The following is a 17,679-nucleotide window of genomic DNA, read 5'->3' on the forward strand; positions in this document are numbered from 1 at the left end:
CATGCGTAATAAAGTTTGAATTAGTCTAATACTCGTAACTCATTAATAGTTAATAAATGTATTGTTGTTAATAAATTATGTTTTTGTAGTTTATTTTATTTCAAACATTTCCTTTTTTTTAAATCCCAATCCATTATCTTTATATAAGTGCTAGCGTGCTATTTTTTGCATAATCTATATAAATAGAAACCTTTTTCGCCGGGGGAAACCTGCAAATGGGCCACTGGCTTAGGGACTGCAGGGCCCTGGGCCCTTATTCTGTAAGATAGTGTAAACGCGTAACGCGGCCGTGTCATGTTATCTTCGAGAAATGTGCGTGGAATGGTATTCTGTAAGCCAAATTTCTATAGTCCTAAACATGATGCGTTGTGTTAAGTGCTTGCTACGCCCTGTCAATAGAAATTTGGCTTACAGAATACCATTCCACACACATTTCTCGAAGATAACATGACACGGCCGCGTTACGCGTTTACACTATCATACAGAATAAGGGCCCTGGAGGCAAGTTGGGGATATCTAGGGAAGGAAGTGTGCGAGAACAAGAAGGAACTCTCCTACGATGGGAGGAGGGGAGAAGGCCAGGAAATATTCGCAAGCCCTCGAAGGCCTCAATGAGAATTGGCAACCATTAGAGCGCACAAATTGCTAAATACAAAAAATGTCTTGAACGTACGACTAACGACATCTAGCTAGTATTTGTCTGTACTATTACACATAAGTGGCGCTAAAATAGCTTGTTTATTTGCGTAAATCTTTCTCTGTTTTTTTTCAATATTTAAAAATCTTGTAAAATGTTGAACTAGTTACAATTATTTTCTCAAGAATCAGATAACAATCTATCTTGTCCCATTTTGTTGAGGTAGGTTCATAATTACGAAACAAAGTATTATATTGCACTTGCAATAACTAAACGCAGAGGTTTGACATTTATGTTCCGAATCTACAAACTACTTTAAATACAATATTTAAATGAATGTATTTTTTGTCTCTCTCTACAGTACAAACAGTGCACCAATGTGAAAGCTATACATTAAAAATTATGCCAAAAATATTAACTTTTAACACACTCAACCTTCCTTGGAAAGGAATTGTTTGGTGAAATCTGTCAAGGCAATATATGTGAAGTCAAAAATATCGACAGGTTTTTATAAGTTCTTCCATTAATTTAAAAATACAAAATCATGAACGTTGAAGTGAATCCATTAAATATGAATGGTATATGCGTTGGTTGTCTCAGTTCAGACAGAAAACTGAAGATATTGTCGAATGAAGAAACAAAGTTATTTGTACAAGAATTTCTCGATTCTTTTGTAAGTAAATAAAAGTTTTTAATTAATAAATATGCGGTGTATTAATCTATATGAAGAAAGTAAGTGTCTATACTGCGAATTGTAAGAGGACAGGGAGCAAAAAACGATAATTATTCAACATATCGAATGCATAAGTTACGTTAATTTTTGTATGTATTTTATAATATTAATTAAATTTAAATTAATTTATTCCTTATTTCACGAGCCTATAAATGAACTGCTCTAAACTTTTTTTTTTTTCCTCTTCTCACTTTATCACTGTATAGTCTTTACCTTAAACTGATTGAAAAGAGCAACACCAGAGTTTCTTGCCCGTTCTTCTCTGGTGAAAACTGCTTTCCGAACTGGTGGTAGAGTTAATATTGACGGAATCTAAATAATGTATAACATTTTACAGATTCAAATAAATCATTTCATTTCATTTCATATGAAATTTACAATCCTTTTTTATAATGAGTATGCATTTTCAAAAATCAAGTTTAGTATAATTCTATAATAAGCTCTACAGGAGACAATTGCCAAATATATAATTACTTCCCAGTAAGAAGACCTTATAAATAAAAAATCTATCAAAAATTACTAATAAACATTATATTAAATTCAAAACTTACTATCTTACCAATAAATGGGAAATTGCAAAAGTCACATAATGCCTAGTAATTAAAAAACAATGTTCAAATTAGAACGCTTGCACAATTGAGAGCTGTAATCCACATGGTGGTATATACAGACAAACTGGCCTACAAAAGACCTACCAGTTACCAATATTCATAATTTTTTGTATGTTCTCAGCAAAATGCCTTCTCTCCTTATGATAGTAAAGGAAAAGGTGTTCTCATAGAGTAACAGTTAATAACCGATGATAACCAGCTTAGCGGCCATTCAAGTATTATGTAATGCAATTTTTGAAGATTTTTGACCCCTGTACAACCCCTCCCCCCCTCCAAAAGTTATGTAACTCTAAAGTTAATTTTTTTTTTGTAATATACACTCATATATTATAATAAATTTTACTCAAAATAGCGGAAAGTCGCTAAATTACCTTTATTATTGTTTTATAATAAAAAAACTAATGTTACATAACGCTTTGTACGAAACCTCCCTTCCACCCCAGTAATGCATCGTAACGTTCTACTAGACTCCTTCCCTCCCAACTTGCATTACGTAATACTTGAATGGCCCCTTACACAGTGCCAGCACATTTCAAATCATATAAAAAAACATTTTGAACACTATATGACTAAAGTTGAGTGACATATAGAAGATAATAGTTTGTACAACTTTGGTACAACAGTTACCGGTTGCAGTGTTCCCTAGGAAATATGCTATCCACCTTTGGTTATATGGACGTGCTAAAGTGACCCCACTGCAACTGATGGTAAGTGGAGTGTGATACAATAGAATGTCGACGAGAGATGATTACCCCTAGGCAGTTGTCAAAATTATGCTGGCCGGTTGGAACCACATACACAGGCTGATCCCGGCACGCAACACATTTATGTGTGCCACTATGGTGGGCTTTAACACCTAGCATACAGTTGCTATTCGGGCAGATATAAAATGTATCCTGGTTTCTGGTACATTGTATTAGACTGCTATCCACATTACAACTTATATCTACGGCCTGAAGAACCAGGAAGATACTGCACTTATGAAAAGACTTGGGCTGGCGAGACTTATAGCTAGCATAGTCCCGACCTTTTACAGGCTAAGTGGGGCAAAAGGAGTTTCTCAATAGGAATGGTACAACTTACATATACTTATATATAATACTAGCTGACCCGACAGACATTGTCCCGTCTTAACTATGAATTTGCAGCGCGCATACTGTCAATCGCTGACAGTTATTTCAAACAATTGACAGTTATATAAAATTAATATTTTCGTTAAGTTTTCTTAAATCTTCTAATTTTCCGCGCATTTTTTAAAATTTTTTCCTTCATAAGAATCTTCTCCTGACAATAACAAAAAAAAATAGTGAAATCGGTCCAGCCGTTCACGCGTGATGGCGTGACCAAGGAAAATAGGGATTCATTTTTATATATATAGATTTATAGAATATAGTTGTATGTTTTACATTATTGTTAATAGTTCATCAGTTCGAATTGGGTGTACCCTGTAATGGCTGTGAGTTTGTTGCTGTAAATTTAATATGACGAAATTTTAAAGGCCGAAATATCCATGATTATTAATTATTTTTACGTTTTTCTTTCAACTGCGAGAACTAATCACTAACTAGACGTGAATTTAAATTCTTTACTTGCCAATACTTGTTTAGTTACCCAGATTAAAGGTGAAACAAAATGTATGAAAATGGACCTTGAGGTATCGCCTTAAATAAAAAAATTATGCTGCAATGCTTTTATTTCCAGGATATGGTGAAAGAGTCAGTACTATTATGTTGGGAATGCGTCGCTATAGTACAAAAGACCGTTCGATTTAAGAAGCAAGTGAAATATGCAAAGAGCTATCTCATGACGTGTTTGGTAAGAACACACTTCTCCCTCTTTCTCCAATCCTTGTATCATGGTTAGGAAATATTTATTAATTAACTCTCAATCATAATAAGTAAATTTTACAAGTTAATTACACAATAACATATATAAACATACATATTACTCTTAAACTTAATCGAAGAGGCCGCCACGGACCATGACTGGCGTAAAGGTGCCCATAATGCTGGCAACATTACCACACTGTATAGAAATTAGGGAATTAGATTAAGAAGGCTTTGAAGTGACAGTAAAACACTGCAGTCGGATATTGACTGATTTATTTAAAAAAAATACTGGCGATTACAATCGTTTGTCTACCGCTTATACATACTTATAGCTATGTTTATATGATCTATGCGCTCGAGGCGGTACGGTATCTTACAGGTTTATTCCTCAAAGTGTTGCTCGTAGTTTCGGCCGCGTCAAAAGCCTTTCACGCTATGAACGTCCATAAACATTGTAGCAATTCGTAACGTCAACTGAATTACGCTAGCCACATCAATTAAATGTTTGTACAAATATTTCCTATGAGAGCAAATTTAAGGGATAAAAAGTAACCTATATGTTATGCAGGACATGGTCTATCCATGTGCCAAATTTCATCCAAATCCATTCAGCAGTTTCTGCGATTACTTCTAAACAATATTTTCAATTTAGAAGCATGCCTTTTTTGTCACTGTTTTTTTGCGGGCATGCTAATTCTCGAAAGATGTAAGTCCATAATTTTTTGTACTCCACTCCCTACCTGTACGTTTTAATGGCAATTTTTCGATATTTTTGAAATTTTCTTTGAAGGCACTGTGTCCCCACAAAACGGCCCTGGTAAGAAATAACACCTGTTTCCCTTTTATACCTATTCATCATTCAATCATGTCTTCAACTCTTTCATTTACTGCTGGCCAACATTAAACTATTTTATAGTTAAAATAAAACTATTTTATGAATTCACATAAAAATAAATTATCATTTTATAGATACGTTATTGTCTCATTACCTTTCTATTGTTTATATTAACTAAGTCATATCTCTCTAACCTATTGTTTACAGCCCAACACTCCAGCGCCGACATTATCAAAATTAAAAATAACGGAGACACAAATTCTAGACGTAAAAATGTCGAGTCATAAAAAGACTCGAAAATCTAAAATGAAAATAACTCAAAGTAACACAGAATCTCAAAGTATAAGTATGGTAACTTGTGATTTAATATATAAAGATGATTTAAAAAAAGACTCCGACCAAAATGACTCCAACACTGACTCTAAAATTAATAAAGAGAATGTATCAATGCAAGAAGTCGTTAAAATAGACTCGGATGTGCGCGAGACTAAAAACGAAGACTCGACTGTCCGTAAATACGAATATTACCCATTCCCGGACGTGTTGGTGAAAACCGAAGACTCGAGCAGTTTAGACATGGATGTGGAAGGTTATTATATGGACGATAATGCGGAGTATGGAGACACGGGAAATGTTACGGTGAGTCTTTTCACTCACAATATGAGCCAAAAAAACGCATGCGCATAAATATTTTTAAAGAGCCAAAAGAACTAAATATCTTTGATTAATTTTTAGTAATTTAGTTATAATACATATCAATATTACAAAAATGCGTTTATGCATGCGCATAAATTCTGTTAAATAGCCAAAAAAACTAAATAACTTTGTTTACTTAGTAACTTAGTTACTGTATATTAATATTATGATATGATTTGCTGATGATAGGATATATTTTATATCTCGGATAGCGACCGTACACAAGATGTTAAAACCCGCCATAGTGGCACACGTAAACGTTCCGGGATCAGCCTGTGTATATTCCAACAGGCATAATTGTGTCGACTGAGGGGGGTAATCATCTCTCATTAGTCGACATTTTATTGGACCCCAAAGTGGGTATACTGCCGTGGCCTATAATAAAAATATATTTAAAATGCTTAATTATTGTTTAACTGCTTTAACCTAATCAAAATTTTCTCTGTTCGAGATGGTTGCTACAAACAATTTAAAAAATACTCTAAACCGTTGGATTTTTAATACATAACTTTATCTATTTTAAGTGAAATATAAATCATTTTTTTCAGGAGATAGCAAAAGTCGACATCAAAGAAGTAAATGGTAAACTAAAAAGTACAAAACGCAAACAAGACGCGACGTATTCGGATTCTGACGACGAGCCGCTCGTCAAGAAAAAGGAGGAGAAGAAATGCAGAAAGAGAAAGAAGGAGAAGGATTGTAAGTGTTTAAACGACAAAATATTTTTACAGAATATATAATATCAGCCCTGTATGATATACTGTCCCACTGCACGGGTCTCCTCTACTACTGAGAGGGATAAGCCCTATATCCACTACGCTGTAGTGCGGGCAGACTTCACACACTGTCAACATTCCTATAGAGAACTTCTCAGGTATGCAGGTTTCCTCACGATGTATTCCTTCACCGTTAACTTATAAAGGAACAATTTTTTTTTAAACACGGCCAAGTGACCCTACTACATCTGATGGTAAGTGGAGTCCAATAGAATGTCGACTGACGAGAGATGATTACCCGACAGTCGACACAATTATGTTGGAACTGGAAATACACAGGCTGATCCCTGAACACTTACGTGTGCCACTATGGCGGGTTTTAACACCTTGTGTACGGTTGCTATTCGGGCGGATATAAAATATATCCTGCCACCAGCAAATCATAATTTATTTAAATATCAGCGCATGATTTATAATTAAAACTTTTGTCACTCGTATAAGAGAATATGAATATTAACACTTTTTATTTATTTAAATAAAACATTGTCCGTCCAAGCCTCCGGGCCCAAGCCGTCCCGTCGCGAGAAGCCGGCGGGCGTGGTGGCGAGCGCGAGGGTGGCGCGGAAGCTGCAGGAGCTCAACGTGGCCGCCGACCAGCTCGAGATGGTGCTGCTCAGCTGGCAGGAGGTGGGTGCGGTAGAGATGTTGTACACTTTTGTTTTTAATATATTTTGAATGTATATTGTTTTTTATGTATGGACGGTCCCGGAGTCCCTTGTTGCAGTCCCGGATCTAAGGGGGGGCTAGCCGGGGCCCATGTCCCGGGCGGCGAATTCAGAGGGCGGAATATACAAACTTAGCAGACAAATACATAACTCAACATTAATGCAACTTTGACTACTGAGACATCGAGTACATTCAATACTAAAATTACTTCCCGCGGAGCGCGAAATGATAATGATGACAAAGCTAAAAATATAGGTGGATGGCGGCGGCATTTTCCAAATTTTGCCACGCCTCGAAAAATTTAAGATCCAGGCCTGTCTTGTTGCACTAAGATAGCTGCTCAGAACCGTCCCTGCGCTATACCGCATTGCAGCACCTCTTTAATTTTAGGGGTTTAGATGCCTCCACACTAAAAGACCCCTTCGGAGTCTACGACATCTGGAGACCTACTACCCGCATTGTCGTCGACCTCAGAGCCCCCCCACTGCTCACCCGCAACTCTAAGCCCTTATGACAGGCAGGGGATACCGTGGTGGAATTCTCTAGATGCCCGCGAGCCACAGGGCACACGTATTGTATACTGCAGAAGTAGACTCATTGAAAACCAGCGCTGTAGTTGTAGTGTAGCACCATTAAGCTGAATGAGTAACCCGCTGTTGGCACGTTTTAGGTAAAAAAAACAATTATAACTATACTTTGTGGTAATAATAAAACTTTTTTCTTTCTTTTTTCTTTAGTCCAGGAAATGTTAATGACACCTTACTGTAATCTTAAAACTAATGTTATAAATGCAAATATTTGTGAAAATCTTTGATTGTTTGTTAGAAATAAACCCAACAACTTGATTTCAGTGTAAAGTGCTCTCAAAACTCTGTTTCTAAACAAATAACTAACCGTGATGACCTACTATATAAACTGTAGTCTACTACTTTTTTGTACACCATTGATTGATAAATTGTTTGACACATGAAGATGAAATTTGGCAACCGAATAAGCCAGATCTATAATAAAATTTATATTGGCAATTTACTTCTGTGGGATATATTTGAACATTTTATTTGACTTTTAAATATATGGTATTAATTTCATCAACGACATAAATTGCTACAGTGATTTAGGTAGTTTTGAAGCGAAGCCACGAGCAACACCTAGTTTAAATAATGAAAAATAAATTGTTTTAAAAAAATGTTTGTACAGTAAGAGAGAAAATAAAGAGGAACAATGGTTGTATATTTTTGGAGTTTCTTTTTGCCTTTCTTTGGATAGTCATCACTTAGGTAGCTAGTAGAAGGTAGGTTAGCTAGGCTAGGGCTCATGTCCTCACCGGTGAGGATTGGATTTGCCTTATATTTCCCCCTACCTGCCCGAGCTGGCTACTTTGTTATACCTTATGCCTTGTATTCCTTAACCCCCTTATTCATAGACGTTTTTTATCTAAGGATGGACTAATATTGTTGTATCTCAATATTAGCCAATCACAACTACCCTATGTGTCCGCACTGCGAAGGCTGCCATGCCGTCAGCACTGAGAAACAGACTTGTTATCACAATGCTCCGTCCTTAGATAAATAACGTCTATGAATAAGGGAGTAAGAATTCTATCCTTTAATTTAAAATGTCCGTAGTTATTTAAGTAATTTTAATTATTGTTTAGAAATAATAATTATTATTTTTATAAATAGTTTTAACTTATCATAAGTGCAATTTTGTTCGCCTACGTGATACATAAGGTATTTTATTTTTTTATTTATTCACGCTGTCTAAGGTAGAGGAGGAGCGGCAGAGATCCCTCGCGAGCGAGACGTTCACTCGACACGCGTACCGCTGCTACGACTGCGCGCTAGGGTTCAACTACAGAGTCAAACTCGACAACCACATGAAGAAACACCAACCGGTGAGTTACGGTCGCTGTCAGTCATTCACTCTCCGTCAGTCATTCATTGCATGTCAGTCGTTCAATCTTAGTCAGTCATTAATCATGCTTGTTGTCAATTATGTTCAGTTTTTTAAATATAATATATTTCAGATTTAATCAATTTTATTTTAATATAAGTATAGGCAGAATATTATTTTTTACACATTTCAATGATTCCGAATGACTGAAACTGCTGGAGTTTTAACTTCAATTTTGATAAAATTGTCTTTACATTTCACACATTTTGGTATGCGCAATAAGTTATTTTCGGTCAATTCTGTCAACAGTCAAGTTATATTTTAATTTATATAAGTCTAGTATTTAGTTAGTAATTATTCATTCAAAATCAATTGTAATTTGTAACTAAAACTTATCAAGCGTATACATATGGTTATTGTTCACTCTCAATCAGTATAAATCATTCGCTTATTCACCAATATTCATCATGCAATATAAAACATAATAAATCAACCTTTCGTTCATTCATTCAATCTCTGTCAATATGTCAGTCGGCAGGCTCGCTGGTGTGCGAGGTGTGCAAGATCCATTGCAAGAACGCGCATGCGCTCTCCGCTCATAGACGGAGACATCGGGTCAGGTATGGTTTAAAAAACTGACAGAGAATTTAAATGATTTGATTTATAAATAATTTATTAAAATTGTTGAGTCTTCTTGCCTTTGCCTTAAAACCGTTTTTAATAACTGATCCCAATCTTAATCTTTAATTCGGTTTTGAGAATGAACCAAACATAATAACTCGTTTTTAAACTTCATAAAATACTTTGATTTCATTGATCCACGTTTGGACAGATTGAAATAGGTGTCTGAAATAATTTATTGAAAATGGCGGTTAGTCGGGTATAAGAAACTTCTGTAAAATGTTGTGTTTTTCGATTAATGAAATACATGTTTTTGTTTGTTTGATTTGTTTGATTAAGATACAAAAACGTGTTTCTTTGAAGTTTGTTTTACTTGAAATGAATATATTAAATATAGGAAGTGTATTGTCCCGCTAGATGGCGGTGTGTGGCGTGCGGCGGCGCGTGGTCGCGCGCGGCCGTGGCGGCGGACCACCTCGCGCGCCTGCACGCCGCCGCGCCGCCCGCGCATCTCTGCACCGTCTGCGGACACACCGACACGTAAGGACACACAACCCGTTGAGTATTGTAACATTTTCCGGATCCAGTAACCTTCTAAGGCTATTTTTACCGAATTCGATAGACTTTTAATCAATGCAAACCCTAAATTCTTCCCCTACCTCCTCTCTAACATTAGCATTTATTACTACCTCATTGTACTTCTCCCGCAGGAGTCTCGGCCGCCTCCGCAATCACATGAAGAACCACTCGGAGCGGCAGAAGTGCGAGCTGTGTGGCAAGACGTTCCGGAACAGAGACTCGCTGCGGACTCATCTCTTGTGAGTACTTCACGAAATTTAGACTCATCTCAGTCGAGTCAAAAAATGTTTTTAGACTCATGTCAGTAGAGTCAGAAAATGTTTTTAGACTCATGTCAGTAGAGTCAGAAAATGTTCTTAGACTCATATCAGTAGAGTCAGAAAATGTTTTTAGACTCATCTCAGCCGAGTCAGAAAATGTTTTTAGACTCATCTCAGCCGAGTCAGAAAAAGTTCTTAGACTCATGTCAGTCGAATCAGAAAAAGTTCTTAGACTCATGTCAGTAGAGTCAGAAAATGTTTTTAGACTCATCTCAGCCGAGTCAGAAAATGTTTTTAGACTCATCTCAGCCGAGTCAGAAAAAGTTCTTAGACTCATGTCAGTAGAGTCAGAAAATGTTTTTAGACTCATCTCAGCCGAGTCAGAAAATGTTTTTAGACTCATCTCAGCCGAGTCAGAAAATGTTTTTAGACTCATCTCAGTCGAGTCAAAAAATATTTTTAGACTCATGTCAGTAGAGTCAGAAAATGTTTTTAGACTCATCTCAGTCGAGTCAGAAAATGTTTTTGGACTCATGTCAGTAGAGTCAGAAAATGTTTTTAGACTCATCTCAGCCGAGTCAGAAAATGTTTTTAGACTCATCTCAGCCGAATCAGAAAAAGTTCTTAGACTCATGTCAGTAGAGTCAGAAAATGTTTTTAGACTCATCTCAGCCGAGTCAGAAAATGTTTTTAGACTCATCTCAGCCGAGTCAGAAAATGTTTTTAGACTCATCTCAGTCGAGTCAAAAAATATTTTTAGACTCATGTCAGTAGAGTCAGAAAATGTTTTTAGACTCATCTCAGTCGAGTCAGAAAATGTTTTTAGACTCATGTCAGTAGAGTCAAAAAATGTTTTTAGACTCATCTCAGCCGAGTCAGAAAATGTTTTTAGACTCATCTCAGTCGAGTCAAAAAATGTTTTTAGACTCATGTCAGTAGAGTCAGAAAATGTTTTTAGACTCATCTCAGTGGAGTCAGAAAATGTTTTTAGACTCATGTCAGTAGAGTCAGAAAATGTTTTTAGACTCATCTCAGTCGAGTCAGAAAATGTTTTTAGACTCATGTCAGTAGAGTCAGAAAATGTTTTAGACTCATCTCAGCCGAGTCAGAAAATGTTTTTGGACTCATTCCAGTCGAGTCAGAAAATGTTTTTAGACTCATACAAGTCGAGTCAGTAAATGTTTTTAGACTCATCCCAATCGAGTCAGAAGATGTTTTTAGACTCATCCCAATCGAGTCAGAAAATTATATTCACACATCCCAGTTGCGGCAATATTAATTCAGACTCATCCTACCCTCCGTTAAGCAACTAAAGGCGATACCTCAAGGTCCATTTTCATACATTTTGTTTCACCTTTAATCTGGGTAACTAAACAAGTATTGGCAAGTAAAGAATTTAAATTCACGTCTAGTTAGTGATTAGTTCTCGCAGTTGAAAGAAAAACGTAAAAATAATTAATAATCATGGATATTTCGGCCTTTAAAATTTAATTAAATTTTAAAGGCCGAAATATCTATGATTGAAAATGGACCTTGAGGTATCGCCTTAATGGGAATTCAATGCCATTAGCTCCCGATGACGCGAAAATAGGAGCGTATAAGCCCGATGGGTAATGCATAAGCATTCGATAATTCAATCGGTAGGGAAGTTGGCCACGCAATACATTAGAAGCGTGTCATATTATAATAATTTACTTTTGCAAGTTAATAATTTTATACTATTTATTTCTGATGGTTTATGAGAGAAATAACACAGGATCGAAATACTATCAGTAGATTCATTGAGAACAGTAATTACTTATTAGCGCAGCAATGACAAGACTACAACAGGTAGAAGTATACTAAAATATGTAGGTAATTCTTATATACCAAGTGGCGCCAACAAGCGGCATAATGCAGTACTAGATAGCTCACATAAATTGTTTGGTTTATACTCTATACAGTTTCAATAACTTTTATTCGCAGCATCCACAAAGGGGAGAAGGAGTACCAGTGTCCTCAGTGCGATAAGAAGTTCCTGTTCAAGAGAGCGTTACACGTGCATCTGATAACGCACGACGCCCCCGCGCTCCTCTACTGCCATGAGGTGAATCACGATGATATTTTGTATTTATAACATACTAGCTTTTGCTCGCGGTTTCGCACTGTAGTTTTCCGAGATAAAAGTCCCGCTATATTTTTCCGGCAGAGCAAGTAGCCTATAACCTTCCCAGGGTCTTAAACTTTCTCCATACCAAATTTCATAAAAATCCGTTTAGTAGATTTTGAGAAAATCGATAACATAAAGATAGACAGAAAAAGAGACTGTTTTATAAAATGAACAGATACTTGATGATATTATAACGTCCAAAGGTTACCATGATATGTCTAGCATAAACATTTGATTATATCATACTTATTCCAAACATTAGGCACCGTATCATACTTATCCCAATCATTTATCATGGTTTCATACTTATCCCAAAGCATTTGTCACGATATCATACTCATTCCTAACATATTACTCATCATATCATACTAATCCCAAACACATTCACTACAGTATCATACTAATCTCGACATAATTCTGACGCTGCGTGTTATTTCAGTGCGACATGAACTTCAAGAACAGGATGTCGTACGGACAGCACATGCGGTACAGCCTCAAGCACATAGACCCCGCCAAACTCAAGTTAGTACGAATACTACTATTATTAGATGTCATAATATTGTAACAAAGTAAAAAAAATGTAACGGCGTGTAAGTAGACGCCTCTATAGGAACAGATGGTTGCGTTCCTCTATGGAAGGGAACGTTAGTATCTTATAAATATTAATGTCAATATGTCGACTGTCAGGCGGTACGAAGTTCGCCGGGTCAGCTAGTTTCATATATAATGGACCATATTGCAGACACGCGTGTACGTTGTGCGACAAGAAGTTCCTGAAGGCGGCCCGACTAGAGGAACACAACCTGGCCGTACACCTCAAGGCGACGCCCTTCCACTGCGCAGTGCAGGGCTGCAACTTCGTAAGTTTCTATGCAGGGTGATTTGGGAGGACTGTTATATACATACAAACACACATCACGCAATTATCCACGAAGGGGTATGCAGAGCCGCAACCAAGGCAAACACTTTTCGCCAAGTGTGTTCCATCCCATGATGTGATATGCGAGCCTGTCGCCATATCAGGCTCAAATTCCAGATTCCGGGCTGATACTGAGCAGAAAAACCCAAATATCACTTTGCCCAAACTTAGGACCTCAGAGCGCTGCCGTACCGCGCATGCAGTACAACGCTACGGAAGCAGACAATTATAAAATGGAATATATAGATTGTCTATAATCTTTTAATTATTTCATATTTTTTATATAAAAATATATTATAATGATTTTGTTCAATGGTTCCCTGTGACCTGCAGGCGAGTTCGTCGCGGCCGGTGCTGCGCTCCCACGTGCGCATGGTGCATCGCGACGGACGCGCCGCCAGGAACTACGTCTGCCACACCTGCGGGAAGGCTTACAAGGTACCTCCACACACTACACTACACTACACTCTACCCACTACACTACACGCTATCCACTATACTATACTCTACTCAATACACTACAAGCTACCCACTGTACTACACTCTCCCCACTACACTACACTCTACCCATTACACTACACGCTATCCACTATACTACACTCTACTCAATACACTACAAGCTACCCACTGTACTACACTCTCCCCACTACACTACACTCTACCCATTACACTACACTCTCTCCACTACACTACACTCTCCCCACTACACTACACTATACACGCTATAGTATAACCATCGTAACCATCCTGAATGCGCCATCTCAAAAATCCACTCTATACAACACATGAAGTACACTCAGAGCCAATATGTTTTCAGCTATTGTAGCTAACTGTACCTTTTCCCAGAACAAGAAGACCCTGGAGGGCCACCTGCGGTCGCACTCCGGCGAGCGTCCCTTCCACTGCGCGCTGTGTCCCGCCACCTTCGGCTACGAGGCCGCGCTCTACAACCACAACAAGGTCGTGCACCTCAAGGAGAAGGTGAGGGACAGTGGCGCCTGAGGTCCTGGGTTCGAATCCCGGGTGCGGCCGAAATAATTGTGACTGAGTTTTTCCATTTTAAATCTATTTAAAAATGAATCCATATTTCCCTTGGTCACGCCATCATGCGGGAACGGCTGGAACTTTAGAAAACTTAACGAAAATATTAATTTTATATAACTGTCAATTGTTTGAAATAACTGTCAGCGATTAACAGAATGCGCGCTACAAATTCATAGTTATGATGGGACAACGTCTGTCGGGTCAACTAGTTTTAAATATTACTCAGTCGCAGCTCAGTTAGAATTTGTCGGTGTGCTATCTTCGTGCCTCGGCATGTAAAGCCGTTGGTCTGATCTCTCTCCGGTCATGTCTCACCGGACTATGAGGAACAGAGAGTGCTTGTGTATTGCACACACTCGTGCACTATAATATCTCCTGCTGATCTCTCTCCGGTCATGTCTCACCGGACTATGAGAAGGAACAGAGAGTGCTTGTGTATTGCACACACTCGTGCACTATAATATCTCCTGCTGATCTCTCTCCGGTCATGTCTCACCGGACTATGAGAAGGAACAGAGAGTGCTTGTGTATTGCACACACTCGTGCACTATAATATCTCCTGCTGATCTCTCTCCGGTCATGTCTCACCGGACTATGAGAAGGAACAGAGTGCTTGTGTATTGCACACACTCGTGCACTATAATATCTCCTATGTGGCTGATCTCACTTAGGAAGTATTCAAATCAATCATTGTGTTATATATTATTGTTTGCAGGCGGGTGGGCGCGTGTGTCCGCCCCCCGGACTCCCCGCGCGGGCCCCGGACCCCCCACAGCCCCCCGCCACGACGACGTGGCGCGGGACCGCGTACGACATGTAGAGATCTACTCACTGCACAATACACAAGTATATTGTACTCACTTATTATTCACTAGTTGATAAGTTATTATTAGACCGAGTTATGGACAACATGTTACTACTTACATTTGTGGATTGTTATTTATTAGAGCTGGTTTTTTTATAAGAAGTGTGGATTGGTTCACACTTTTTAACCGACTTCAAAAAAGGAGGAGGTTCTCAATTCGAATGTGTTTTTTTTTGTGTTGATATAAATAGATCTAGGCGTATTTTGTTGAATTATGTTTGAATATTAATTTATTTTTAGATAATTTGCGGATTACATTTTGGCATAACTGGGTCTATGTTTGTTTTGTATTCCTTTATTTTTATAGCGATGTCTTACAGAATTGATGTAAATAAATAACAAGACGAGAATGAATAAGCGATACGATCCATAAACAGTAGAAACACCAACACCTTGAATTACTAAGTATTGTTTGGTATTCCACTGCGCTCGTCCTGAGACATGAGATGTTAAGTCTTATATAGTAGTTACACTGGCTACAATGTCCTTCAAACCTACAACAGTGACTACACATTGCTTGGCGGTAGAAATAGACATTGCGGTGGTACCTACCCAGGCGGACTGTCACATATGAGAGACACACCACCAGTAGAACACCACCATCAATTATTAGCTGTATTGTGAATTAACAACAAAATAAATTATTAATTTTGCAGGTCCATTGATTTGAAACGTCGAGGTCATTTTAAAAATAATGAAGACAGAAAATTATAAAATGATAAATTATATCAAATTAATAAATACCACGAGGTCTAAGCGGAGTTTGAAACAAATATATATTTATACATATACATGTGTTTTTTATTTTACATCTACGGCTCAAGTAACTTATTGTAAAGTGTTATTTCCAAGTAGATAAGTATGTGGTTTTATTTAGTAACGCGATGTCAAAATGATCCTGTATAGCCTATAGAATCAATTCAGTATTTCCTAAGATTAGCTCGTTCAAATAAAGTCTTCAATAGTATATTTATATAATAGTATATATTAGGAAGGAAAGAAGCGGCGATAGGCTAGTTGGGTGTGGAACGGACTGTCGAGGCGAATGTCCGCAGGTTCAAATCCCAAACACACCTCTGACTTCTCTAAAGTGATGTGTGTATTTGTGAATTATCGCTTGCTTTAACGGTGAAGGAAATCATCATAAGGAAACCTGCATACCTGAGAAGTTTACCCGCACTACAGCGTGGTGGACTAAGGCCTAATCCCTCTCAGTAGTAGAGGAGGCCCAACAGTGGGACAGTATATAATACAGGGCTGATGATGATGATAAATTAGGCGGACAGCGTACCGCCTTATACAAGTGCACCCAATTGAATGTCCCCTAAAATTAATGCCTTGGGTATTTATATTGTATGAATATCAACATTACCTATGGTTCGGCATTGATTGTTCGTAACATGACATCCGACTGTTAGACGATACGACTATAAAATTCCATTTTAAAAATTACTCAGTCGCTGGGAGTCAGGAATTTTAGTGCGATACCTCCGTGCCTCAAAAAAAAGCACATAAAGCCGTTAGTCCTACGCCTGCTTTCTGTCCGGTAATGTCACTGAAGATTGGCCAGTCACTATATTTTATTTTAATTGCTTATTTCTGAAAATGGTTTCTGTAAAAACATAGCATATCAAAGGTTTCTTTTTTTGGCTTTGAATGACGAGACGAGCTTGCCGTTCGCCTGATGATAAGCGATACGATCCATGAACAGTAGAAACACCAACACCTTGAATTACAAAGTGTTTGGTATTCCACTGCGCTCGTCTGAGACATGAGCTGTTAAATACTATTATGTCTAGCAGAGACGGCTCATCCGAAAGAGCGCTGGTGCAGTGCACTCCCACGAAAATTACATACTTAGCTAATTTAATAATTTATATATATTTATAATACATAAGATCCTTACATTAAATTCTTTATATTTTACTATGCCTATAAAAAGTATTATATTACCTATATAGGTACATGTAGCGTCAATTTGTAACGAGTGGAGCGCCAGCGATTGTGCTCCTATGAAACGAAGTTTAGTACGACTCTTAGTACTGTATTCAATGAGTGCGAAAGAGAGAAATCGGCTCGGGCTGACGCGTGAAACAAAAGATATCGTATGAGAAATTAGCGTAATCCGGAGCGCCGCTCACGCGTCACTCAGTTGTCGTTCAGCCTCTTACGTAGTATATTACTTACTCTATGGTTCAGCCAGCCGTGCCGTGCGCGCGCCGAGTATTAAAAAATAGTTTGTGCGTTATATTTTGTGTTAAAATGGAACAATACAGTATATCTTTTATTAAACAGTGTGAAAAGATAAGATATACATATAAAATAAATAGTAAGCTCTAGTTTTCAATTATTTTTTTGTGAACCCCTATCAAAAAATTTCACGAGCCGCCTCTGATGTCCAGGCACACAGTTCAGCGTGTATACCTCATGGTTACTAATTCACATTAAACATAAGATGTTAAGTTTTGTCACTTCTTATTATGTTTTATCCTTTTTTGTCTGTTTTAAGTTTCTACTTATATATCTAAATAATATTAATAACTAATATTATTTTTGCCGCTGTACT

The 17,679-nt window shown here is 37.6% G+C and overlaps 1 protein-coding gene across 2 annotated transcripts; it reads left to right on the top strand.

The window, feature by feature from the left end:
* Positions 1-1,059: 1,059 nt before the first annotated feature.
* On the top strand, positions 1,060-15,880 carry LOC115453458 (zinc finger protein 62). 2 transcript variants are annotated; one of them, XM_030182150.2, is made up of 16 exons: positions 1,060-1,310; positions 3,683-3,796; positions 4,853-5,284; positions 5,890-6,040; positions 6,614-6,744; positions 8,549-8,677; positions 9,208-9,296; positions 9,715-9,837; positions 10,008-10,115; positions 12,102-12,222; positions 12,725-12,807; positions 13,028-13,145; positions 13,538-13,642; positions 14,051-14,185; positions 14,964-15,094; positions 15,770-15,880. In XM_030182150.2, the coding sequence occupies exons 1-15, from the start codon at positions 1,182-1,184 to the stop codon at positions 15,066-15,068; spliced, it is 2,073 nt and encodes a 690-aa protein (XP_030038010.1). In that variant the 5' UTR covers positions 1,060-1,181; the 3' UTR covers positions 15,069-15,094; positions 15,770-15,880. The 2 variants fall into 2 exon arrangements, with proteins under 2 accessions (XP_030038010.1, XP_030038011.1); XM_030182151.2 differs by having other exon boundaries at positions 5,893-6,040.
* The last annotated feature ends 1,799 nt before the right edge of the window (positions 15,881-17,679 follow it).

This window comes from Manduca sexta, chromosome 1 (assembly GCF_014839805.1).
Source record: "Manduca sexta isolate Smith_Timp_Sample1 chromosome 1, JHU_Msex_v1.0, whole genome shotgun sequence".
Classification (NCBI taxonomy): domain Eukaryota; kingdom Metazoa; phylum Arthropoda; class Insecta; order Lepidoptera; family Sphingidae; genus Manduca; species Manduca sexta.

What these genes read in the sequence shown, in the direction of transcription:
- LOC115453458 (XM_030182150.2), top strand. Translation starts at nt 1,182, where the DNA reads ATGAACGTTGAAGTGAATCCATTAAATATGAATGGTATATGCGTTGGT. An exon ending in TCGCTGCGGACTCATCTCTT is followed by an intron (nt 10,116 to 12,101) that starts GTGAGTACTTCA and finishes TTTTATTCGCAG; the next exon opens with CATCCACAAAGGGGAGAAGG. An exon ending in ATAGACCCCGCCAAACTCAA is followed by an intron (nt 12,808 to 13,027) that starts GTTAGTACGAAT and finishes ACCATATTGCAG; the next exon opens with ACACGCGTGTACGTTGTGCG.